The 25,786-nt window shown below is 37.5% G+C and overlaps 1 protein-coding gene across 2 annotated transcripts in view; it reads left to right on the plus strand.

Annotated features, from left to right (window-relative positions):
* Positions 1-14,054: 14,054 nt before the first annotated feature.
* LOC133519002 (tudor domain-containing protein 7) overlaps positions 14,055-25,786 on the plus strand; it is a 51,091-nt gene continuing 39,359 nt past the window's right edge. Inside the window, exons 1-6 of one of the 2 annotated variants that reach the window (XM_061852841.1) lie at positions 14,055-14,202; positions 14,341-14,473; positions 14,690-14,779; positions 15,836-16,053; positions 23,524-23,682; positions 23,878-24,090. In XM_061852841.1, coding sequence (XP_061708825.1) covers positions 14,695-14,779; positions 15,836-16,053; positions 23,524-23,682; positions 23,878-24,090 — 675 coding nt within the window. In that variant the 5' untranslated portion in view covers positions 14,055-14,202; positions 14,341-14,473; positions 14,690-14,694. Of the gene's footprint in view, positions 14,203-14,340; positions 14,474-14,582; positions 14,780-15,835; positions 16,054-23,523; positions 23,683-23,877; positions 24,091-25,786 lie in introns of those variants that run through there. The other variant, XM_061852842.1, reaches the window with a different exon arrangement.

Consider the following 25,786-nt stretch of genomic DNA (forward strand, 5'->3'; position numbering starts at 1 on the left):
CGCAATTTTTGATTTCGGCATTTAAGCTCAGATTGAGATGAAAATCGATATCTGAGGATCCCAGAGGACCTTTATTATGATTCTGAGGTCAAATTTTTAGAAAACGCACGCCATTTTAAATTTCGGCTTTTAAGCTCAGATTGAGATGAAAATCGATATCTGAGGATCCCAGAGGACCTTTATTATGATTCCGAGGTCAAATTTTTAGAAAACGCGCGCCATTTTTGATTTCGGCATTTAAGCTCAGATTGAGATGAAAATCGATATCTGAGGATCCCAGAGGACCTTTATTATGATTCTGAGGTCAAATTTTTAGAAAACGCACGCCATTTTTGTTTTCGGCATTTAAGCTCAGATTGAGATGAAAATCGATATCTGAGGATTCCAGAGGACCTTTATTATGATTCTGAGGTCAAATTTTTAGAAAACGCACGCCATTTTTGTTTTCGGCATTTAAGCTCAGATTGAGATGAAAATCGATATCTGAGGATCCCAGAGGACCTTTATTATGATTCTGAGGTCAAATTTTTAGAAAACGCACGCCATTTTTGTTTTCGGCATTTAAGCTCAGATTGAGATGAAAATCGATATCTGAGGATTCCAGAGGACCTTTATTATGATTCTGAGGTCAAATTTTTAGAAAACGCACGCCATTTTTGTTTTCGGCATTTAAGCTCAGATTGAGATGAAAATCGATATCTGAGGATCCCAGAGGACCTTTATTATGATTCCGAGGTCAAATTTTTAGAAAAAACACGCCATTTTTGATTTCGGCATTTAAGTTCAGATTGAGATGAAAATCGATATCTGAGGATCCCAGAGGACCTTTATTATGATTCTGAGGTCAAATTTTTAGAAAATGCACGCCATTTTTGTTTTCGGCATTTAAGCTCAGATTGAGATGAAAATCGATATCTGAGGATCCCAGAGGACCTTTATTATGATTCCGAGGTCAAATTTTTAGAAAACGCACGACATTTTAAATTTTGGCATTTAAGCTCAGATTGAGATGAAAATCGATATCTGAGGATCCCAGAGAACCTTTATTATGATTCTGAGGTCAAATTTTTAGAAAATGCACGCCATTTTTGTTTTCGGCATTTAAGCTCAGATTGAGATGAAAATCGATATCTGAGGATCCCAGAGGACTTTTATTATGATTCCGAGGTCAAATTTTTAGAAAACGCACGCCATTTTTGATTTCGGCATTTAAGCTCAGATTGAGATGAAAGTCGATATCTGAGGATCCCAGAGGATCTTTATTATGATTCTGAAGTCAAATTTTTAGAAAACGCACGCCAGTTTTGTTTTCGGCATTTAAGCTCAGATTGAGATGAAAATCGATATCTGAGGATCCCAGAGGACCTTTATTATGTTTCCGAGGTCAAATTTTTAGAAAACGCACGCCATTTTAAGTTTCGGCATTTAAGCTCAGATTAAGATGAAAATCGATATCTGAGGATCCCAGAGGACCTTTATTGTGAATCTGAGGTCAAATTTTTAGAAAACGGCCGCCATTTTAAAATTCGGCATTTTAGGTCCGATTAAGATGAAAAACGATATCTGAGGATCCCAGAGGACTTTTATTATGATTCTGAGGTCAAATTTTTAGAAAACGCACGCCAGTTTTGATTTCGGCATTTAAGCTCAGATTGAGATGAAAATCGATATCTGAGGATCCCAGAGGACCTTTATTATGATTCCGAGGTCAAATTCTTAGAAAACGCACGCCATTTTAAATTTCGGCATTTAAGCTCAGATTGAGATGAAAATCGATATCTGAGGATCCCAGAGGACCTTTATTATGATTCTGAGGTCAAATTTTTAGAAAACGCACGCCATTTTTGTTTTCGGCATTTAAGCTCAGATTGAGATGAAAATCGATATCTGAGGATCCCAGAGGACCTTTATTATGATTCTGAGGTCAAATTTTTAGAAAACGCACGCCATTTTTGTTTTCGGCATTTAAGCTCAGATTGAGATGAAAATCGATATCTGAGGATCCCAGAGGACCTTTATTATGATTCCGAGGTCAAATTCTTAGAAAACGCACGCCATTTTAAATTTCGGCATTTAAGCTCAGATTGAGATGAAAATCGATATCTGAGGATCCCAGAGGACCTTTATTATGATTCCGAGGTCAAATTTTAAGAAAACGCACGCCATTTTTGTTTTCGGCATTTAAGCTCAGATTGAGATGAAAATCGATATCTGAGGATCCCAGAGGACCTTTATAATGATTCCGAGGTCAAATTTTTAGAAAACGCACGCCATTTTAAATTTCGGCATTTAAGCTCAGATTGAGATGAAAATCGATATCTGAGGATCCCAGAGGACCTTTATTATGATTCTGAGGTCAAATTTTTAGAAAACGCACGCCAGTTTTGATTTCGGCATTTAAGCTCAGATTGAGATGAAAATCGATATCTGAGGATCCCAGAGGACCTTTATTATGATTCCGAGGTCAAATTTTTAGAAAACGCACGCCATTTTAAATTTCGGCATTTAAGCTCAGATTGAAATGAAAATCGATATCTGAGGATCCCAGAGGACCTTTATTATGATTCTGAGGTCAAATTTTTAGAAAACGCACGCCATTTTTGATTTCGGCATTTAAGTTCAGATTGAGATGAAAATCGATATCTGAGGATCCCAGAGGACCTTTATTATGATTCTGAGGTCAAATTTTTAGAAAACGCACGCCATTTTTGTTTTCGGCATTTAAGCTCAGATTGAGATGAAAATCGATATCTGAGGAACCCAGAGGACCTTTATTATGATTCCGAGGTCAAATTTTTAGAAAACGCACGACATTTTAAATTTTGGCATTTAAGCTCAGATTGAGATGAAAATCGATATCTGAGGATCCCAGAGAACCTTTATTATGATTCTGAGGTCAAATTTTTAGAAAATGCACGCCATTTTTGTTTTCGGCATTTAAGCTCAGATTGAGATGAAAATCGATATCTGAGGATCCCAGAGGACTTTTATTATGATTCCGAGGTCAAATTTTTAGAAAACGCACGCCATTTTTGATTTCGGCATTTAAGCTCAGATTGAGATGAAAGTCGATATCTGAGGATCCCAGAGGACCTTTATTATTATTCTGAAGTCAAATTTTTAGAAAACGCACGCCAGTTTTGTTTTCGGCATTTAAGCTCAGATTGAGATGAAAATCGATATCTGAGGATCCCAGAGGACCTTTATTATGTTTCCGTGGTCAAATTTTTAGAAAACGCACGCCATTTTAAGTTTCGGCATTTAAGCTCAGATTAAGATGAAAATCGATATCTGAGGATCCCAGAGGACCTTTATTGTGAATCTGAGGTCAAATTTTTAGAAAACGCACGCCATTTTAAAATTCGGCATTTTAGGTCCGATTAAGATGAAAAACGATATCTGAGGATCCCAGAGGACTTTTATTATGATTCTGAGGTCAAATTTTTAGAAAACGCACGCCAGTTTTGATTTCTGCATTTAAGCTCAGATTGAGATGAAAATCGATATCTGAGGATCCCAGAGGACCTTTATTATGATTCCGAGGTCAAATTCTTATAAAACGCACGCCATTTTAAATTTCGGCATTTAAGCTCAGATTGAGATGAAAATCGATATCTGAGGATCCCAGAGGACCTTTATTATGATTCTGAGGTCAAATTTTTAGAAAACGCACGCCATTTTTGTTTTCGGCATTTAAGCTCAGATTGAGATGAAAATCGATATCTGAGGATCCCAGAGGACCTTTATAATGATTCCGAGGTCAAATTTTTAGAAAACGCACGCCATTTTAAATTTCGGCATTTAAGCTCAGATTGAGATGAAAATCGATATCTGAGGATCCCAGAGGACCTTTATTATGATTCTGAGGTCAAATTTTTAGAAAACGCACGCCAGTTTTGATTTCGGCATTTAAGCTCAGATTGAGATGAAAATCGATATCTGAGGATCCCAGAGGACCTTTATTATGATTCCGAGGTCAAATTTTTAGAAAACGCACGCCATTTTAAATTTCGGCATTTAAGCTCAGATTGAGATGAAAGTCGATATCTGAGGATCCCAGAGGACCTTTATTATGATTCCGAGGTCAAATTTTTAGAAAACGCACGCCATTTTTGATTTCGGCATTTAAGCTCAGATTGAGATGAAAGTCGATATCTGAGGATCCCAGAGGATCTTTATTATGATTCTGAAGTCAAATTTTTAGAAAACGCACGCCAGTTTTGTTTTCGGCATTTAAGCTCAGATTGAGATGAAAATCGATATCTGAGGATCCCAGAGGACCTTTATTATATTTCCGTGGTCAAATTTTTAGAAAACGCACGCCATTTTAAGTTTCGGCATTTAAGCTCAGATTAAGATGAAAATCGATATCTGAGGATCCCAGAGGACCTTTATTGTGAATCTGAGGTCAAATTTTTAGAAAACGGCCGCCATTTTAAAATTCGGCATTTTAGGTCCGATTAAGATGAAAAACGATATCTGAGGATCCCAGAGGACTTTTATTATGATTCTGAGGTCAAATTTTTAGAAAACGCACGCCAGTTTTGATTTCGGCATTTAAGCTCAGATTGAGATGAAAATCGATATCTGAGGATCCCAGAGGACCTTTATTATGATGCCGAGGTCAAATTCTTAGAAAACGCACGCCATTTTAAATTTCGGCATTTAAGCTCAGATTGAGATGAAAATCGATATCTGAGGATCCCTGAGGACCTTTATTATGATGCCGAGGTCAAATTCTTAGAAAACGCACGCCATTTTAAATTTCGGCATTTAAGCTCAGATTGAGATGAAAATCGATATCTGAGGATCCCTGAGGACCTTTATTATGATTCTGAGGTCAAATTTTTAGAAAACGCACGCCATTTTAAATTTCGGCATTTAAGCTCAGATTGAGATGAAAATCGATATCTGAGGATCCCTGAGGACCTTTATTATGATTCTGAGGTCAAATTTTTAGAAAACGCACGCCATTTTTGTTTTCGGCATTTAAGCTCAGATTGAGATGAAAATCGATATCTGAGGATCCCAGAGGACCTTTATTATGATTCTGAGGTCAAATTTTTAGAAAACGCACGCCATTTTTGTTTTCGGCATTTAAGCTCAGATTGAGATGAAAATCGATATCTGAGGATCCCAGAGGACCTTTATTATGATTCCGAGGTCAAATTCTTAGAAAACGCACGCCATTTTAAATTTCGGCATTTAAGCTCAGATTGAGATGAAAATCGATATCTGAGGATCCCAGAGGACCTTTATTATGATTCCGAGGTCAAATTTTAAGAAAACGCACGCCATTTTTGTTTTCGGCATTTAAGCTCAGATTGAGATGAAAATCGATATCTGAGGATCCCAGAGGACCTTTATAATGATTCCGAGGTCAAATTTTTAGAAAACGCACGCCATTTTAAATTTCGGCATTTAAGCTCAGATTGAGATGAAAATCGATATCTGAGGATCCCAGAGGACCTTTATTATGATTCTGAGGTCAAATTTTTAGAAAACGCACGCCAGTTTTGATTTCGGCATTTAAGCTCAGATTGAGATGAAAATCGATATCTGAGGATCCCAGAGGACCTTTATTATGATTCCGAGGTCAAATTTTTAGAAAACGCACGCCATTTTAAATTTCGGCATTTAAGCTCAGATTGAGATGAAAATCGATATGTGAGGATCCCAGAGGACCTTTATTATGATTCTGAGGTCAAATTTTTAGAAAACGCACGCCATTTTTGATTTCGGCATTTAAGTTCAGATTGAGATGAAAATCGATATCTGAGGATCCCAGAGGACCTTTATTATGATTCTGAGGTCAAATTTTTAGAAAACGCACGCCATTTTTGTTTTCGGCATTTAAGCTCAGATTGAGATGAAAATCGATATCTGAGGATCCCAGAGGACCTTTATTATGATTCCGAGGTCAAATTTTTAGAAAACGCACGACATTTTAAATTTTGGCATTTAAGCTCAGATTGAGATGAAAATCGATATCTGAGGATCCCAGAGAACCTTTATTATGATTCTGAGGTCAAATTTTTAGAAAATGCACGCCATTTTTGTTTTCGGCATTTAAGCTCAGATTGAGATGAAAATCGATATCTGAGGATCCCAGAGGACTTTTATTATGATTCCGAGGTCAAATTTTTAGAAAACGCACGCCATTTTTGATTTCGGCATTTAAGCTCAGATTGAGATGAAAGTCGATATCTGAGGATCCCAGAGGACCTTTATTATTATTCTGAAGTCAAATTTTTAGAAAACGCACGCCAGTTTTGTTTTCGGCATTTAAGCTCAGATTGAGATGAAAATCGATATCTGAGGATCCCAGAGGACCTTTATTATATTTCCGTGGTCAAATTTTTAGAAAACGCACGCCATTTTAAGTTTCGGCATTTAAGCTCAGATTAAGATGAAAATCGATATCTGAGGATCCCAGAGGACCTTTATTGTGAATCTGAGGTCAAATTTTTAGAAAACGCACGCCATTTTAAAATTCGGCATTTTAGGTCCGATTAAGATGAAAAACGATATCTGAGGATCCCAGAGGACTTTTATTATGATTCTGAGGTCAAATTTTTAGAAAACGCACGCCAGTTTTGATTTCTGCATTTAAGCTCAGATTGAGATGAAAATCGATATCTGAGGATCCCAGAGGACCTTTATTATGATTCCGAGGTCAAATTCTTATAAAACGCACGCCATTTTAAATTTCGGCATTTAAGCTCAGATTGAGATGAAAATCGATATCTGAGGATCCCAGAGGACCTTTATTATGATTCTGAGGTCAAATTTTTAGAAAACGCACGCCATTTTTGTTTTCGGCATTTAAGCTCAGATTGAGATGAAAATCGATATCTGAGGATCCCAGAGGACCTTTATAATGATTCCGAGGTCAAATTTTTAGAAAACGCACGCCATTTTAAATTTCGGCATTTAAGCTCAGATTGAGATGAAAATCGATATCTGAGGATCCCAGAGGACCTTTATTATGATTCTGAGGTCAAATTTTTAGAAAACGCACGCCAGTTTTGATTTCGGCATTTAAGCTCAGATTGAGATGAAAATCGATATCTGAGGATCCCAGAGGACCTTTATTATGATTCCGAGGTCAAATTTTTAGAAAACGCACGCCATTTTAAATTTCGGCATTTAAGCTCAGATTGAGAAGAAAATCGATATCTGAGGATCCCAGAGGACCTTTATTATGATTCCGAGGTCAAATTTTTAGAAAACGCACGCCATTTTTGATTTCGGCATTTAAGCTCAGATTGAGATGAAAGTCGATATCTGAGGATCCCAGAGGACCTTTATTATGATTCTGAGGTCAAATTTTTAGAAAACGCACGCCAGTTTTGTTTTCGGCATTTAAGCTCAGATTGAGATGAAAATCGATATCTGAGGATCCCAGAGGACCTTTATTATGATTCTGAGGTCAAATTTTTAGAAAACGCACGCCAGTTTTGATTTCGGCATTTAAGCTCAGATTGAGATGAAAATCGATATCTGAGGATCCCGGAGGACCTTTATTATGATTCTGAGGTCAATTTTTTAGAAAACGCACGCCATTTCAAATTTCGGCATTTAAGCTCAGATTGAGATGAAAAACGATATCCGAGGATCCCAGAGGATCTTTATTATGATTCTGAGGTCAAATTTTTAGAAAACGCACGCTATTTTTGATTTCGGCATTTAAGCTCAGATTCAGATGTAAATCGATATCTGAGGATCCCAGAGGACCTTTATTATGATTCTGAGGTCAAATTTTTTGAAAACGCACGCCATTTTTGATTTCGGCATTTAAGCTCAGATTGAGATGAAAATCGATATCTGAGGATCCCAGAGGACCTTTATTATGATTCCGAGCTCAAATTTTTACAAAACGCACGCCATTTTTGTTTTCGGCATTTAAGCTCAGATTGAGATGAAAATCGATATCTGAGGATCCCAGAGGACCTTTATTATGATTCCGAGTTCAAATTTTTAGAAAACGCACGCCATTTTAAGTTTCGGCATTTAAGCTCAGATTAAGATGAAAATCGATATCTGAGGATCCCAGAGGACCTTTATTGTGAATCTGAGGTCAAATTTTTAGAAAACGCACGCCATTTTAAAATTCGGCATTTTAGGTCCGATTAAGATGAAAAACGATATCTGAGGATCCCAGAGGACTTTTATTATGATTCTGAGGTCAAATTTTTAGAAAACGCACGCCAGTTTTGATTTCGGCATTTAAGCTCAGATTGAGATGAAAATCGATATCTGAGGATCCCAGAGGACCTATTTTATGAATATAACATAACTTACTTTTACTTTTCACTTTTTCTAAATCCACGAATTCCAGGGTGAATGTCTTGCACTCGCGTTTCAACTCTGGCCTTGTCGGTGTCAGTCTTACTCATGGGGCGACACTTAGAAATGTAGTTAACATTAGTTAAGATGGAGGCGATTTATATTAATTGAATCGAGACATCTCTAACTTTTGCTTAAAGTCCACTTCCGATTATGCAAACTACGCCACCAGATGTCACTATAAAATTGATACAATTTAAATATGGAAGTCGGACGTAAGGAATACAATCTCCATGTACCTACCAAAAAATGACCGTCCGTCCGTCTCTAGTTAGGTGACAAAACGGCGCACGGTGGGCTGAAAATCGGCCTTCATAGAAATAGAAACCGAAGTGTTAAATTTGAACTTTTTTTATTGGAATAGCTTTTGTTGGGTTTTATTATGTCCCAAAATTAATCTATCGTAAGTAGCGTCTAAGAATATATTATTAAAAATAAAAAATAAAAACTACATTAAAATATATCTTAAACAAAACTACATAAAGATAAAAAGGAAAAAGATTCAAAACTAAAACTACAACTAAAGTTATAAGTAAAAAATTGGCTCCAGCTCGGTGCCTTGTGGCAAGGTGCCTAGAAGGCTGGACAGCGATAATGCCAATGCGTTGTGCGAGGTAAGAGCCAGCCCTCTTGTCACCCGTTGCCTACACGAGGCGCTTCGAAAGCTCTTTAAAAATGTTGTGAGCGCCAGGTCCCCACGGGCCAAGGGTTTCCACCCCAAAAGGCTCAAACATATAGCTCAAATCTTAGCTAATTTGGTTGGAAAAATAATTAGTTATATTTTTTTTTCAAAATCTTTGTATGGCGCGTATCAGAAAAATCGAGTTTTCTCCGAAAATAAAATTTAACCGTAATATCCTGACAGATGATTTTAAAACCAATTATTCTTGATTTTTCCACATAATTAGAATTTTCCTACGGGGTGCAAAAAATGAATTTGAGTTTGATCGAACCAATAACTTACGCGTAGTGAATGATGGATGTAATGGTTTTATTTTCAATTTTCTACTTGTAACTCTTGTGTGTTTATTATTTATCTACTTAATTAAAACAATGAGCAAAAGTTATTTCAGCATGAAAAAATAAGTTTTTTTATTTTTTATTAAATAAGTGCATACGGTAGAAAAGTTCGCGTTATGTCAAAATATCCTTAATAATTAGTACAAGGTTGGTACATCTGCAAGGATATTACGGTATACATTTAATTTTTGAAAAAAAAAACCGTTTTACTCGTACGCTCCATACATTTGGTTAAAACAAAAATTCACTACGCGTAGATTATTGGTTCGATAAAACTCAACTTAATTTTTTGTAGTCAAAGTAACAAGTATAACCGTATTACAATAAAAAAATACAAAAAAAATTTAAAAATTACATCGATTTAAAAAAAAAGTGCACCCCGTAGGAAAATTCTAATTATATGGAAAAATCAAGAATAATTGGTTTTAAAATCATCTGTCAGGATATTACGGTTAAATTTTATTTTCGGAGAAAACTCGATTTTTCTGATACGCGCGATACAAAGATTTTGAAAAAAAAAAATATAATTAATTATTTTTCCAACCAAATTAGCTAAGATTAATTTTTGGACATAATAAATCTGCACTCCCTAAAACCTATAAAACGATATCCATGACGACTTTTATGACAGAGTGCACGGCCGCCATCTTGGATTGCAAAATGGTCATCATTTTCGAAATCTGCACTCCCTAAAACCTATAAAACGATATCCATGACGACTTTTATGACAGAGTGCACGGCCGCCATCTTGGATTCCAAAATGGTCATCATTTTCGAAATCTGCACTCCCTAAAACCTATAAAACGGTATCCATGACGACTTTTATGACAGAATGCACGGCCGCCATCTTGGATTCCAAAATGGTCATCAATTTCGAAATCTGCACTCCCTAAAACCTATAAAACGATATCCATGACGACTTTTATGACAGATCGCACGGCTGCCATCTTGGATTCCAAAATGGTCATCATTTTCGAAATCTGCACTCCCTAAAACTTATAAAACGATATCCATGACGACTTTTATGACAGAATGCACGGCCGCCATCTTGGATTCTAAAATGGTCATCAATTTCGAAATCTGCACTCCCTAAAACCTATAAAACGATATCCATGACGACTTTTATGACAGAGTGCACGGCCGCCATCTTGGATTCTAAAATGGTCATCAATTTCGAAATCTGCACTCCCTAAAACCTATAAAACGATATCCATGACGACTTTTATGACAGAATGCACGGCCGCCATCTTGGATTCCAAAATGGTCATCATTTTCGAAATCTGCACTCCCTAAAACCTATAAAACGATATCCATGACGACTTTTATGACAGAATGCACGGCCGCCATCTTGGATTCCAAAATGGTCATCAATTTCGAAATCTTCACTCCCTAAAACCTATAAAACGATATCCATGACGACTTTTATGACAGAATGCACGGCCGCCATCTTGGATTCCAATATGGTCATCATTTTCGAAATCTGCACTCCCTAAAACCTATAAAACGATATCCATGACGACTTTTATGACAGAGTGCACGGCCGCCATCTTGGATTCCAAAATGGTCATCAATTTCGAAATCTGCACTCCCTAAAACCTATAAAACGATATCCATGACGACTTTTATGACAGAGTGCACGGCCGCCATCTTGGATTCCAAAATGGTCATCAATTTCGAAATCTGCATTCCCTAATACCTATAAAACGATATCCATGACGAATTTAATGACATAGTGCACGGCCGCCATGTTTGATTCCAAAATGGTCACCATTTTCGAAGTCTGCACTCCCTAAAACTTACAAAACGATATCCATGACGACTTTTATGACGAGTGCACAGCCGCCATCTTGGATTCCAAAGTAGAAGTCTACTTGAAACGGTACCGTACGGTACCCTTTCAACTGTAGCGGTACCGTTTGAAAAATGTACCTATTACATTTTATTTATTCGGGTACCGTTACAGTTGTATAGCTTTTCAATTGATACCCTTAGTTTAGGTATCGGTCTTGTGCGATTTTATTCGGGTACCGTTAGCTTTGGATACCTATTCAATTGATACCCTTTGTGTAGGTATCGGTCGTTTGCGATTTTATTCGGGTACCGTTACAGTTCTATAGCTTTTCAATTGATACCCTTAGTTTAGGTATCGGTCTTGTGCGATTTTATTCGGGTACCGTTAGCTTTGGATACCTATTCAATTGATACCCTTATCTTAGGTATCGGTCTTTTGCGATTTTATTCGGGTACCCTTAGCTTTGGATACCTATTCAATTGATACCTTTATTTTAGGTTACCGGTCTTTTGCGGTTTTTCAGTCCCTGGTTTAAATAAATAAGCTTTTACTATTTTATTTTTATTTTACAAATATGAAAATAATACTATATTTGAATACATTTTACAAGTGTACAAACAATGAGGTACATCATAAGCTGACTCTGTTCAATATTGGCGCTATAGTGTCGGATTTCTAAATCGATCATTACATGAAATGAAAATTAAACTGAAATATTATTTAAAAAAACATATTTTGGAATAAAATAACGAAAAATATAATTTCCGTTGGCCGTTCGAACGAGTGCGACATAATGTCGCCCCTGAAGTGGCTTCACTAAGGATGTGCGGACTACTCATCTATGCTTTTTAAATCTATGCTGATGATCTTCAAAGGGCTGAACAGATTTTCATGAAACATGGCTAAGAACACTCGGGATAAAATTATCTATGACACAAAAAAAAACTAAACATAAATCGATTTATCCGTTTGGAAGCTACTGCAAGCTACGACACCCCTCTTTTTGCGTTGGGGGTTAAAAAATAGAATGAGTATTATCTTAAATTTTAGTTTATTACAGTGTTGCCAGGCGTACGATAATTATAGTACACGTACGATACAGTGGCGTAGCGAGCCTTGGCGGGGCCCCGTATAAAAATTTGTTTGGGGGCCCTTAGGAAGGGTAAAGATTTCTCACAAAAACACACGTTGGGGGCCCCCGTGGCCCGGGGGCCCCGTATAATTGATACGGCAGATACGCCGGTAGCTACGCCCCTGGTACGATAATTTGGGCTCCGGTACGATGTATGTTCCAAAGAGCATTATCGTACGCAAATGTACGATAATTTCAGCCCTTGGACGACCACCCAAAAAGTCTAGTTTTTGAACCAAAATATGATAGTTTCCTTCAAAAATAGGCTACAATTAGCACCTTTTGGGAGTTTTGGGTGTTCGGCTCCTTGGTTCATGTCAAAAATATCGAAATTTCCTGTAAACCGTTCGGATCTATAACAATTTTAGACGAAAATTGCGTATTCTTTGATTATACATTGGACGTATTTTGCAAGAAATTTTGGGAGTAGTGCCTTTTTTTTGGGCGTACGATAATTTTTACATCGGTACGATAATTTTGACAATCAAGTACGATAATTCTCTTCCGCCCACCTGGCAACACTGGTTTATTATTCATGTACCTAGCATGAATAATACTTGATAATACCAAATAATTTTAACGACCCATTTAATGTCGTAATAACGTTTAATTGTGGATGTACGTCTTTTTAATATGAAGGGGAGACTTTTTGCGATAACTAAATAACAGCTAAACAGGGGGGGGAAACATTTATTTTCTTTCGGAGCGGTTATCTCCGAATATATTCACTTTGTCAAAAAAAAAATTGTTGAAGTTAAAACCTTTCCAACAATACCCCACACTGTAGGATTAAAGGAAAAACAATGTTCACCGCCGGAGAAAAAGCTAGCGTTCCATTTGCATAGTCGCTCCGGCAATAAGATGGTAACTTCGGTAGGAGACCCCGATGCTAGACCCGATCGAACGCCTTCGCTAAATCTAGGCTAACTGACTGGACTCTCAGTCTCTCAATGGCCGAAGAACATGTATGTGAGATACAATAGAACATCACCAGTCGAGCGACCGTGGTGAAAACCATACTGATCGCTGTTGCTGATCAGATTGTGTTCTTCTGGGTATCTCAGGTGCTTTGCGTTAATTATACGCTTCATAACCTTGGAGAGGAGAGAGGTAATAGTGATAGGTCTGTAATTCGATGGGTCTGTCGCCCTTTTTAGGCACATGGTGTACAAGGGTCGTCTTCCACGAAGATGGAACATGCCGTTTCTTGCTAGAGAGTGTGAAAAGGCGCGCTAACACGGGACATAACTCATGAGCACACTGCTTAAGCACAGGTGCTGGTATGTCGTCTTTCCCGCGCGACATATGAACGTTCAGAGATAGGAACTCCCACCAAATATCTCTCTGCATGAATAAGATTTCTGTCATGGAGTTTACGCACTGCGGGATGGTAGGCGGCACGGCGCTATCGTCGTCGTTCAGGGTAATATTAGAGACTACATTTTCAGTAGATGAGTTTGCTAGAACCGTATACATTTCGTTTTACTCGGATTCAGTACTAGATTATTGGCAGCAAACCAGTCGGATATCATGGGTAGGGTATTGTTTGGTTTAACAAGCTCATTTTCTGTCCTGAAATGGAAGTGCGGACGCAAGAATACCAATTGGTGACGCTAATCGCTATCTTTTAAATTTAGAGTGATCAAATATCACCGTAAATCTAAAATTGGTCATTAAATTGGAGATTCATGACAATTTATTTTCTGATTAAATCGGTCGTTTTGATCATTTCGTCTGGACTGGCTTTTATCTGGTGATATATTTTTCACCTTGCAACACGTTTTGTTGGAGAAATTGACTTGACTGTTCGCCGTTCGTTCGACGTTCTTTAACCACTTTACGAAATAAAAATTGTTGGTTGATTGCAGTACTGGGATTCCGAATTAGATAATTTGCAATAATTTCTAAGGTAGGACGTAATCTGCTGCATTTATACCTAAAAATGTAGAAAGAATACTGGCTCGATATTAGAATAATAATAAAAAACATGTAATTGGTGAAATCATCTGATTTCTCTTGCTTACGCGTCAAAATCTTTTTTTTTCAGGAGTTTTTTCATAATCCAATAAACATTTGTACAATAGAAATGTAGGCTTTTTTGTGAGCTACTTGTTTCTCCTGTTATACCACACCGAATCCGGCGCTGACAGTTTTCTGCAGCTAACATATTTTCTAGTAAGGTATGTCTTCAAAATAATAAATAGAAGAACAGTGTATATTACCCTATATTCATGTTAATATTAAGTCGATTGCGGGTATTAAAATCAGTGTGTTTGGAATGTTATTTAATTTTTGTTTTTATTTTTTATTTTTTTTACGGTTGGGGCCATCTCTCTTCATACTTTATAGTGTTTTTATTATGAAATCTCCATTAAATATGTATTAATTGATTTTAGCAAAAATGGCAGATAAAGAACAAGTGATTTCGGCACTTAGGGCCACATTGCTCTCCGTAAAAGGAGCTCTGACTATCAAACAATGTAACAGTAAGTACAAAATAGTTTTTTTTATAGTTCAAATTCAAACATCCTATCAAAGTCTTCTGAGAAGTGCATGGTAGAGGAATTAAAATCATCAACAGCATATGGTGTAACAAAAAATGTATCCTGTCAAAGGCTCAAATTTTTCATTTATTAGAAAGATTTTGGAAGTTCATAATCAGCACTTCTTCTCAGCTATTCATGTCTACTGCTGAACATATGTGAAAGTCTTTGTAGTTTCAATGTGAACATATATTAACTTAACAGATTAAAAATTAAAGGTACTTAATCCTGGCGTTATAAAAATAATTGTACCTTAGCGTTTTTTCTTAAAAATGAAATAGATAACTTGAAAAATTATAACGCCTTTTAATAGCAAGCAAAATATAAAATGAGTAAAACTTGGAAAGCACAAATAAAATGACTCATATTATAATTGAATGTGAAGGTACAAAAAAGGTACAAAAATTTGGCTTTTATAGAATTTATCAATAACCACGGCAACATAATAAACGTAATAAAGTACACCCGCCATTCTGACTGTCAGGATGGCGGGTGTACTGTTTTTTGATGATAACTTTACGTACTGTGAGGTACAATTTTTTTAATGGAGGTACTAAATAGTACAAATTAGGTACAAAAATATGGTATGCTTTACAATTATTTTTATTTAGGTACACCCGCCATTCTGACTGTCAGGATGGCGGGTGTACTGTTTTTTGGTGATAACTTTAAGTACCGTGAGGTACAACTTTTTTAAAGGAGGTACTAAATAGTACAAAGTAGGTACAAAAATATGGTATGGTTATCATTTAATTTTATTTAGGTATACCCGCCATTCTGACTCTCACGAACATATGCCTTGTTCATGGATTTCCATGTATCTTTTGTGTGCTGTTGGTGTATCAAAAATATTGTTAGGGAAGATTGAGCTCCTTTCACTTTCCTTTTTTTCATGAAAATTGGTCAAGGATTGGTATAAGGGTATTTAATAATATGTGCAATGCCAGCAGAATGCCATACAGAGAGGGCCATAAACTGATTGTAATTTTATTGCCACAGGGGATTATCGAGAACTTCAAGGAGAGTGGATACCATTTAAAAAGTTGGGTTATTCAACACTGGATAGGCTCTTTGTTGATGTCCCCGGTTTCAAAGTGACTCAAATTAATGGGGAATGGTATGTTGATGCGATAGCAAGTCAGGAAACCCAACACATTGCAGCTATGGTGTCCCGTCAAAAATCTAGCAAGAAGCCAACACCAAGGTTTAATTACCCTGTAAGATAAGTTTAAATCTCTTATTGAAAGGGGTAATCAACTTTATCTTGTATTATGTTTCTATGTTTATGACTTCAGACACAATCATAAAGAGACTGTCCCTTTTGGAAGTACAAAGTTACAATTAGTAAGTTCTGTCACAAAGGTTTTTATTGATAAAAAAGTAATGCATAACATTTAAAAGCTTATTTAATGGTGATAACATTTAGAGTAATTTGCTGCTGTAGTTTTGCATATTTCTAGGTAATATTCCCAAAAAAATTTAAAAAATTACATCAAAAAATATGCTGCTTATTTAAGGTGATTTTGATCACTATATACTTTTATCTTTGATATATATTTCATGTGACTTGAACTGTAGATAACTGTCAACGATTATTTGAATTCAGAACTAACACCCTGCTGAAGGAATACATATCTGTAGGCGATTTCATTCAGAAAAAGGCAAGCATCTGAGTTAGTCCATATTGCTGTAGTTTGTTGTTGAAGAAAAAAACATAATATGTATAACATGCTTAAATCTTCTATAACGCAAAAGCGGGGTCTTGTATCTTTATTTTGATATATATTTCATGTGACTTGAACTGACATTATAGCTACTGTGAAGGTTGGAAACCTTCAGTCTTGTAGATAACTGACAACGATTATTTGAATTCAGAACTAACACCCTGCTGAAGGAATAAATATCTGCAGGCTATTTCATTCAGAAAAAGGCAAGCATCTGAGTTAGTCGATATTGCTGTAGTTTGTTGTTGAAGAAAAAAACATAATATATAAATTAATAAATCTACTTCGAGCGTTTACATTCCCTACCTCAGATAGACCGTATTTCTTTTACACTACTGTACATGTTCGTATTCGTATTCGTATTCGTATTCGCGTGCTGGGTTTCCGCAAATCGACGTCGCAATTCGCGCCTATTTTGCGTGATGGTGGGTTGACGGCACTACTCCTGCCAACCCAACTCTACCAGGAAGCCTAGCAGACCCTTGATGTTGCCGACGACTTCTGGGAGAGACCCCGGGGAACCGAGGTATTGTGCCCGGTATTCTGCCACCCCTGGGCATTCAAGAATGACGTGGGCGGCTGTCTCCTCCTCCTCCATGCACGCTCTGCAGAGGGGGCTATCTGTAACACGTAGGGTTAATAGGTGTTTGTTTAGTGGGGCGTGGCCGGTTATGGCCCCAGTCAAAAGCCGGAGCTGTGGCCTCTTCAGCTGTCTCAGCCTCCTCGACAAACCGGGGTCGATTGTCGGGAGGGCCTCCTTCGCCTGCCTGCACGTGCCTAGGTTAGACCAGTACTGTTGGTGTTTTACCTTGGTGTTGCATCTCAGCATGTTCCGGAGCCAGGCATAAGGCAGAGGTATGATTGGCTCCGGTCCTGCCACCCTCAGTTCCGAGCCACCTCTCGCCAATATGTCGGCTGCATCGTTCCCTCGCGAGTTGCTGTGTCCCTTAATCCACTGCAGAGTTACGCTGGTGGTGGTGCTTACCTCTGACAGAGCCTTGTGGCATTCGTAGATTAGCTCTGAGGTCAAAGTATAACTTTGCAGAGCTTGCAGTACTGACCGACTGTCAGAGAGTATGCGGATGGGGTAGTCCTCTACTTTCCTTGAGACGATTGCGTGTGCTGCCATTATGATGCCCATACATTCCGCCTGGAAGGCTGTGTTGTGGGCGCCTAGTGGTGTTGAGATATGTATGTTTAGGTCCTCTGAGAATACTCCCGCGCCAGTGCCTGACCTTGTCTTTGATCCATCCGTAAAGATTCTCAGCTCTCTCGGGTTAAGTCCTTCACTAGGTTCTTCGTGTAACTGTATCTTGTATTTCTTGTGGAAGATGTATTGCCTGGGTAACTGTACATCTTTTACCAAATCTACTTGCGTAAAATCTAAGTCTGTTACTGAAAAATACCCTTAGTTTGAAGGGATTACATTAAGTCAACAACAAGTCGTCCTAGAATTAAATGCTGGTATGGACTTGTTGGATAGATAGTTTCATACAATTTTTTTTTTAACTATATTATCATTGTGACTGACTTCCTTTTGAATAGTATAATTGTTCACAATCCAGCTGTATTCGCATCTAATGGCAATCCTAAAATAAAAAGATTATAAATAAAATTGTGACTTAAATTAAAACTAAATTTAAAACAAAACCAGCTTTCAAATCATGGCTATATTTTTAATTTTAATTAACAGCTTTGTATTGCAATTTATCAGTTATCAGACAGCCTTTGTGACAGAACTTATGACCTGATTAAGCAGAGTGTCAGCAAAAAAAGTTGATTACCCTAACTATTTTTTTTTGAAGTGGATACATCTTTGTTTGCAAAATTGTATAGTGTTCAAACCAAGGTTGTATTCGAATTTAGTATTTTTTTATGCAAGTGTTATTACCTTTGAAAAGGTACTAGGGTAACGGCACCAGTCATGGGACATTTAAGAGCAAATTTGTAGCATTTGTGACATTTCCCTGATACATGTAAAAATTCTACTCCTTAGCGTATTAAAAGGCTATAGGCGTATTGTACAAAAGATACTGCAATTCGTTTCCACATAATCAACAAATTAAAACTATGTTTTTTATCTCCAGTCATGGACCACAAAGCTCCAGTGATGGATCCCCTATAATAGTACGGTCGCCAAGCCGCTCCGAGGCCAGATTTAATTGACTCAGCTCGGCCTTACCCACAACCGGTATCAATGTGTTCGGACAGTTCTCCTGATCACCGTACATGCGGTAGTAAAGCGGAAAAATGGTGGAGGGGATAGTAATGACGTCACAAAGATGGCGGCCGGACCTATTCTTTTTGGCGGTGTATCTCGAAAACCACTTAACCGATTTTAATCATCGAGGTGTCAAATAATAGCTTATATTATGGATATTATTTGCTTTTCTACAAACATTTACGTGAAACCTATAGGAAAAAAAATAATCACAAAAAACAGTTTTTTTATAAAATTATTATTTTTTATTTTGTAAAAATCTCCGTAAATATTAGCATTTCGCAAATTTTGTTTAATATAAAACATATTGCTTCATTATCAAGGAATATAATGAGCCTTAAAACATACAGATCGAGTAATAAACAATGAAGCTACACTCATTTATTTGCGCATGGGTAACGATAACTGGCTTTTACCGGTCGAAACTGTGGTGACTGTTACTATACGTATTGAATGGAATTTATAGAGTATCGGTTTTAATTACTGAAATTATAATGACAATTATAAAAACCAGACACAATAATGTTACCTTACTTCGACGTTTAGTCTCTTTTTTCGTCTTAATCATAGGTAGGTACATATTTCTTTTTAGTTAAAAATTTTATACAGGGTGAACTTTTAACCACCAGTCATACTCTGCGCAGCGACTTTATAGGTCATACTTAACAACTTTTACTATGGGACCAATTCCGAAATCGCGAAAAAATTTTTGACTGTCCCATATAAAGGTGCGACCAACTTTACCAGACCAACACTTTTCCAAACTGAGCTACAGCTGTCCGATGAAGTTAAGTACTTAGGACTAACTCTCGACAATAAACTCAATTGGAACAACCACATCAACAAACGGATAGACAAGGCGGGAGTTGTCTTCTGGCAGTGCAGAAGGATGATTGGTAAGAGGTGGGGACTCAACCCGAAAATTACCCTCTGGCTCTATAAGACGATAATCCGCCCCTTACACTGTTACGGTGCTCTGGTTTGGTGGCCAAGAACAAACCTAGGCAACGTACGAGACAAACTACAAAGACTTCAAAGGCTCGCATGCGCGGCCACCACTGGCTGCACGAGGTCTACCCCGACTGCAGCCATGGAGGTCATGCTAAACCTTCCACCGCTGCACCTACACATACAGCAAGAGGCCAGTCTCTCAGCGGTAAGGTTGCGAACCCTCAAGATATGGTCTAACATCACAGGAGCTCTTCACACAAAATGCCTGGAAAAGGTGTATGACGAATTTCCAGTGCTTAGGTCAGGCACGGACCGGATTCACAAACAAGCTATCTTCGATAAAAGATACAAAATACTGTTATATGAGGACGACAATCATGAAGGACTCAATCCCCGGGAGCTGAGAATCTTCACTGATGGGTCCAAAACAGACAGCGGATCGGGCTCTGGAACCTTCTCAGAAGACCTGAACATGTCGATCACCACTCCGCTAGGAGCCCATAACTCGGTATTCCAAGCTGAGTGCATGGGCATCATAAACGCGGCGGCTGCCATCACTGCAAGGAAGGTAGTAGGATCCTCCATCCGCATACTCTCCGACAGTAGAGCAGTCTTAATGGCTCTAAATAGCCATATAGTTACATCCAAACTTATACACGAATGCCACGAACGACTAATGGAGGTATGTCATAATAATAAGATCACCCTACAATGGATCAAGGGACACAGTGGATCCCGAGGTAACGATGCTGCGGACGAGCTTGCCAGGCAAGGATCGAATGCGGGGGCGATTGGTCCGGAACCGATTCTTCCGATACCATTTAGCAAGGTACGCTCAATGCTGCTGGCACGTACAGGGAAACTACACACAGAACACTGGCTGAACCAGACTGGATGCAGACAGGCAAAAGAAGCCATGCCTGGCATCAACGGAAAACTCACAAGGGCGCTCCTGCAACTAGGGAAGGTCCGACTGAGTATGGTAACCAGTGTCATAACAGGTCATGGACTATTTAACAAACATCTTTTCACAACAGGTGTCACAGACAGTCCCCTGTGCCGAGGTTGCATGGAGACAGAAGAAACAGCCTCTCACGTGGTGCTGGAATGCAGCGGAGTGACTCCATACAGGGCTAAACATCTCGGATCTCCGAGAGACCTCCCCGAGGTCCTACTCAACATCAAAGGTTTGATAGGATTCCTCGAGGAGCTGGGCTGGCAGGACTAGCCCACCCCCAACATATCTCGCAAAATAGGCGCAAGTCGTCGAGTTGCGGAAAAATCGCCCGAATACAATACAATACAATACAATACAAGGTGCGACCAGACCGCAGCTTAAAAAACGGTCACGATACGGAATCGCAGTGACGCGTCGTATGCGTACCGTTTTTGACGCATGCTCCCCACACCGCTGTTTAAAAAACGGTGACGGTACGGAATCGCAGTGACGTGCTTCACGCGAATCTTTTTTGTTCGCAAAACAGTTGCGTCTTTTACGTCACCGGTACGGTGTCTGCCATAAGATCTCCGTGTAATATTTTTTGCGATTTTTACGCAGTTCAATTTACGGTGCGTCAGCTTATTTTAAGCAGCGGTGTGGCGAGCGGTTGTGGGTAAGGCCGAGCTGAGTCAATTAAATCTGGCCTCGGAGCGGCTTGGGGACTACTAATAGTAAAAGTTGTTCAGTATGACCTATAAAGTCGCTGCGCAGAGTATGACTGGTGGTTAAAAGTTCACCCTGTATAAAATTTTTAACTAAAAAGAAATATGTACCTACCTATGATTAAGACGAAAAAAGAGACTAAACGTCGAAGTAAGGTAACATTATTGTGTCTGGTTTTTATAATTGTCATTATAATTTCAGTAATTAAAACCGATACTCTATAAATTCCATTCAATACGTATCGTAACAGTCACCACAGTTTCGACCGGTAAAAGCCAGTTATCGTTACCCATGCGCAAATAAATGAGTGTAGCTTCATTGTTTATTACTCGATCTGTATGTTTTAAGGCTCATTATATTCTTTGATAATGAAGCAATATGTTTTATATTTAACAAAATTTGCGAAATGCTAATATTTACGGAGATTTTTACAAAATAAAAAAAAATAATTTTATAAAAAAACTGTTTTTTGTGATTATTTGTTTTCCTATAGGTTTCACGTAAATGTTTGTAGAAAAGGAAATAATCTCCATAATATAAGCTATTATTTGACACCTCGATGATTAAAATCGGTTAAGTGGTTTTCGAGATACACCGCCAAAAAGAATAGGTCCGGCCGCCATCTTTGTGACGTCATTACTATCCCCTCCACCATTTTTCCGCTTTACTACCGCATGTACGGTGATCAGGAGAACTGTCCGAACACATTGATACCGGTTGTGGGTAAGGCCGAGCCGAGTCAATTAAATCGTGTTTCTAGAGGGCTTTTGAGATTTGGCGACCGTACTATAATGGGATATGAGTACATGACCCTAGCGATCTGAAATATTACAATGCGAATAGGGACCACGATATTAATTTAAAATAAATGTATTTAATTCCACAATTCAATATATTAGGGCTAATTTGGACTATGAGAGAAGTCGCAAACGAGATTCATTATATTGCGGTATTTGATCGGTCGGCAGAATTCAATGTACTATATCCTCAATAGTTTTAAAATAGTTCACATGTTTGTTAACTAAATTTTACTTATGTATTCTTAAAACATGAAATTATGGCATGGCAAGCATCATTGTATAAGATTGTCCCATCATAGGAGGCATGCAGTTTTACAGCTCCTATAATGGGACTGGGCAAAATATCAATTTTTTTTTACATCTCTGGAGTAATAACATAATGTGTTGTATACCTAATCTCTTGGTAAATGCTATTAGCAAAACTCATTCTAATTTACACGAAGTAAATATATTATTTTAATTTATGAAGTCGGTTAAAAATAGGTACTCACCTCTCTTAGTGGAGTTGTTAAGAATTCTTACTGATTATTTTTTCAGTTAAACAACAACTTTTGGCTTGGCGCCAATTTCTTAAGAAAAAAGCAAATTTAATGAAACATCAAACTTAAGAAGCTCTATGACTCTTGTTTATGGTTAAATGTTTGCCAGTGCTTATAAACTAGTTTTAGTTACTTATTTTACAAAATTTGTGGTTTTATGTCCCATTACCAGTCCCTGTTCCGTTATAGGGGTATCTACTATATTTATTGACTGACCGTTTAGTGAAGTTCTCCGTTTGTATGTCAGAATGTTGTCCTCTGCCTGCAAGTCTCATTTCTTAACAGGTTCTCGTAAAATTTTGTGAGCAGTTTCGGTAGTTTGATAGAATTTTTCAGTTGTTTCCTTTTTAGGAAAATATTCTAAATGGCGGAAAATGGCATAAAAGGCTTAACCCTTTTCCAGGCCGCACCAATCTACAAGGTTTTCCCAAAAACATATTCCAATTAATCTAGCTTTGATAATTCATTTGAAGACAAGTGACATTTCCTGAAAGTGTAATCTAATTTGAACCTTAAATCGGAATGCTAAAGTTGAAATTCTAATGGCGCATATGTGGTCGATAAATCGTACTATGTCTGGAAAAGGGTTAAGGGCAAGTAGGGACAATGGCTTTTAAGATTATTGTGAGTTTGCTGAGATAATGTATTTTTTATTATGAAATTTTTTAGGCTTGTTGCATTACAAGTGGTTCACGACACAACACACTAAAGAGGCAACATAAGAGGTATCCACTTATATTTACTGTTGTTACTCAGAAACCGCTGTATTATCATTGTTATATTTTATAGAATCGGTTTCCCAAAAAAGAAGGCTCGTGGCGCAAACCAGCAACCACCGGGTCATACGCCAGCTATAATAACGCGAGCTACAATTACAATAATCAGTACTCAAACCAATATTACCGAGCGAAAGGCGGAACACCATTTAACAACAATTATAGCAACAAGGTAAATACATAATCTGTAATGCTTCATTTGCATAACTAAACGGCTTATTGTAGCTTGGATGGTAGGTACTAATTGGTTAATAATACTAATGCTTCATATGAACTTGACCATCTCCAGGTTCTTAAATTCAAATCCCGTTTAGTGAATATTTTCTTTACATGACTGACTTGAATACATTATATTTTATGATTTTAGCACAATAATAAATTCAATAAACCGTACGAAACGAAACCCCCCCTAACGAAAACGACATCGAAACCATTGACGGAAAATACATACACGGAGAGAACGGAAAGGAATACATATAATGCTGTTACCAAACCAGTCAACCCTCCAGCGCCCGCAAGGGAGCCAGAACGGATCTCTGAAAGGGTACCCCTGGCACCTGTCAATACACACTCAGAAGACGTAAGTATACTTTAAAACCGGTACATGAGTTACATGACAATTGCTGGCCACCTCGTCTAATTAGTACATTGCGAGAGAGAAGGATGATCTCGTCTCCCTCAGTAATCGACATGGCATGGCGCCCAGTTCTGCTATATACTCTGTATCTTTAGGTATTAAAACAAAAGTAAACAATTTGTAAGTTTTCAGGTAGTTATAGCATTTATTGGTTAAACAACTAAATACAAAACAAATTATAATAACTACGTGTCATACTTTCTTGCAAATATTTACAGTACAAATATATGTAATATGCATATATATTTATACATATAAGTACATTGACTAGCGCTGCACTGGTCGTCTATTAGTGTAGGTTTTAAGGTTCTGACTAGGGTTGCCAACCTTAGTGCACAGATTTGCGGTACATATGCGATCAAAGGAAGGGATTGCGGGACTTGGGTATAAAATGCGGGACTCCTTTACCCGACCTAATAGGTAACCTATTAAGGAAAATGGGGGGAAATAATTAGGGTCTAAGCGAATTTTGGCATAGTTTTAGTTTTTCGTAAATAACTCGTAAACGGTGGCCTATTGCAAAATAATTTTCTTATACGCATTTGTAATTTTTTTTTATAGATTATTTAATCTATCTAATATTGCCTACTAGAAATACCGTATCATTTTTCGCTAGGATCAATGATATTAAAGCGGGAAAATTTGTGTGTTTTTTTATATTTTCGTAAATAACTCGTAAACGGTGGCCAATGGCAAAGAAAAGGTTGTTAAACGTACATAATTTACACAAAATTTTCTACAAAAAAGATTCAGTCCACTTTTCACAATGATCAATATTTAAAAAGATATTGAAGAAGGAAAGTTATTTTTTATCAATTCTAAGGTTTCTTTAAGGTCTACAAAATGTTTGCATAAGATATGTCTTTGGTCTCCACAAATTTGACCATATTTCGTCATTCCGTGATCAGCTTAAGTGGTTACCTATCTATCCGCCGCCGTAGAGACATGCATACGTTATCTCTTTTTTTTTAAAGTACTATTCATTCCCTCTTCCCCACCCTACCTCTCTGAGCGGTTCAAGTTTCTAGCAGACGATAGAGACCACCGACTACGCTCTAGCACCGATCTTTCCCTCTCTATCCCGATTCATAAACACCGATCATATCACAAATTATTCACCGTAAATTCTGTTAAGCTTTGGAACGCGCTACCACCTCCTTTGAGACAGTGTCAATCAGTGGCATCGCTAAAATATAAATTAAAAAAACTATGGCTCTCAGATGAAGAACCTACTGACAGGTAGGAAGATGTGTGCGGTCATAATATATATTTATTCATATATAAATAAATATATATATATATATATATATATATATATATATATATATATATATATATATATATAGTAGGTAATAATATATAATTACTTTAGATATAGTTTTAAATTACTCTTTTAGGTATAGGTTAACTGGAAGAGATCCCTCTTAGGGATAAGTTCGCTTTTGTACTACCCAATTATTTTCCATCTGATGTAATATTTATTTTTCTCGTACAATAAAGTGTTTACTTACTTACTTACTTCTCTTTTAGGGTTCCGTAGCCAAATGGCATAAAACGGAACCCTTATAGTTTCGCCATGTCCGTCTGTCTGTCTGTCTGTTTGTCCGAGGCTTTGCTCCGTGGTCGTTAGTGCTAGAAA

This window comes from Cydia pomonella, chromosome 6 (assembly GCF_033807575.1).
Source record: "Cydia pomonella isolate Wapato2018A chromosome 6, ilCydPomo1, whole genome shotgun sequence".
Classification (NCBI taxonomy): Eukaryota; Metazoa; Arthropoda; class Insecta; order Lepidoptera; family Tortricidae; genus Cydia; species Cydia pomonella.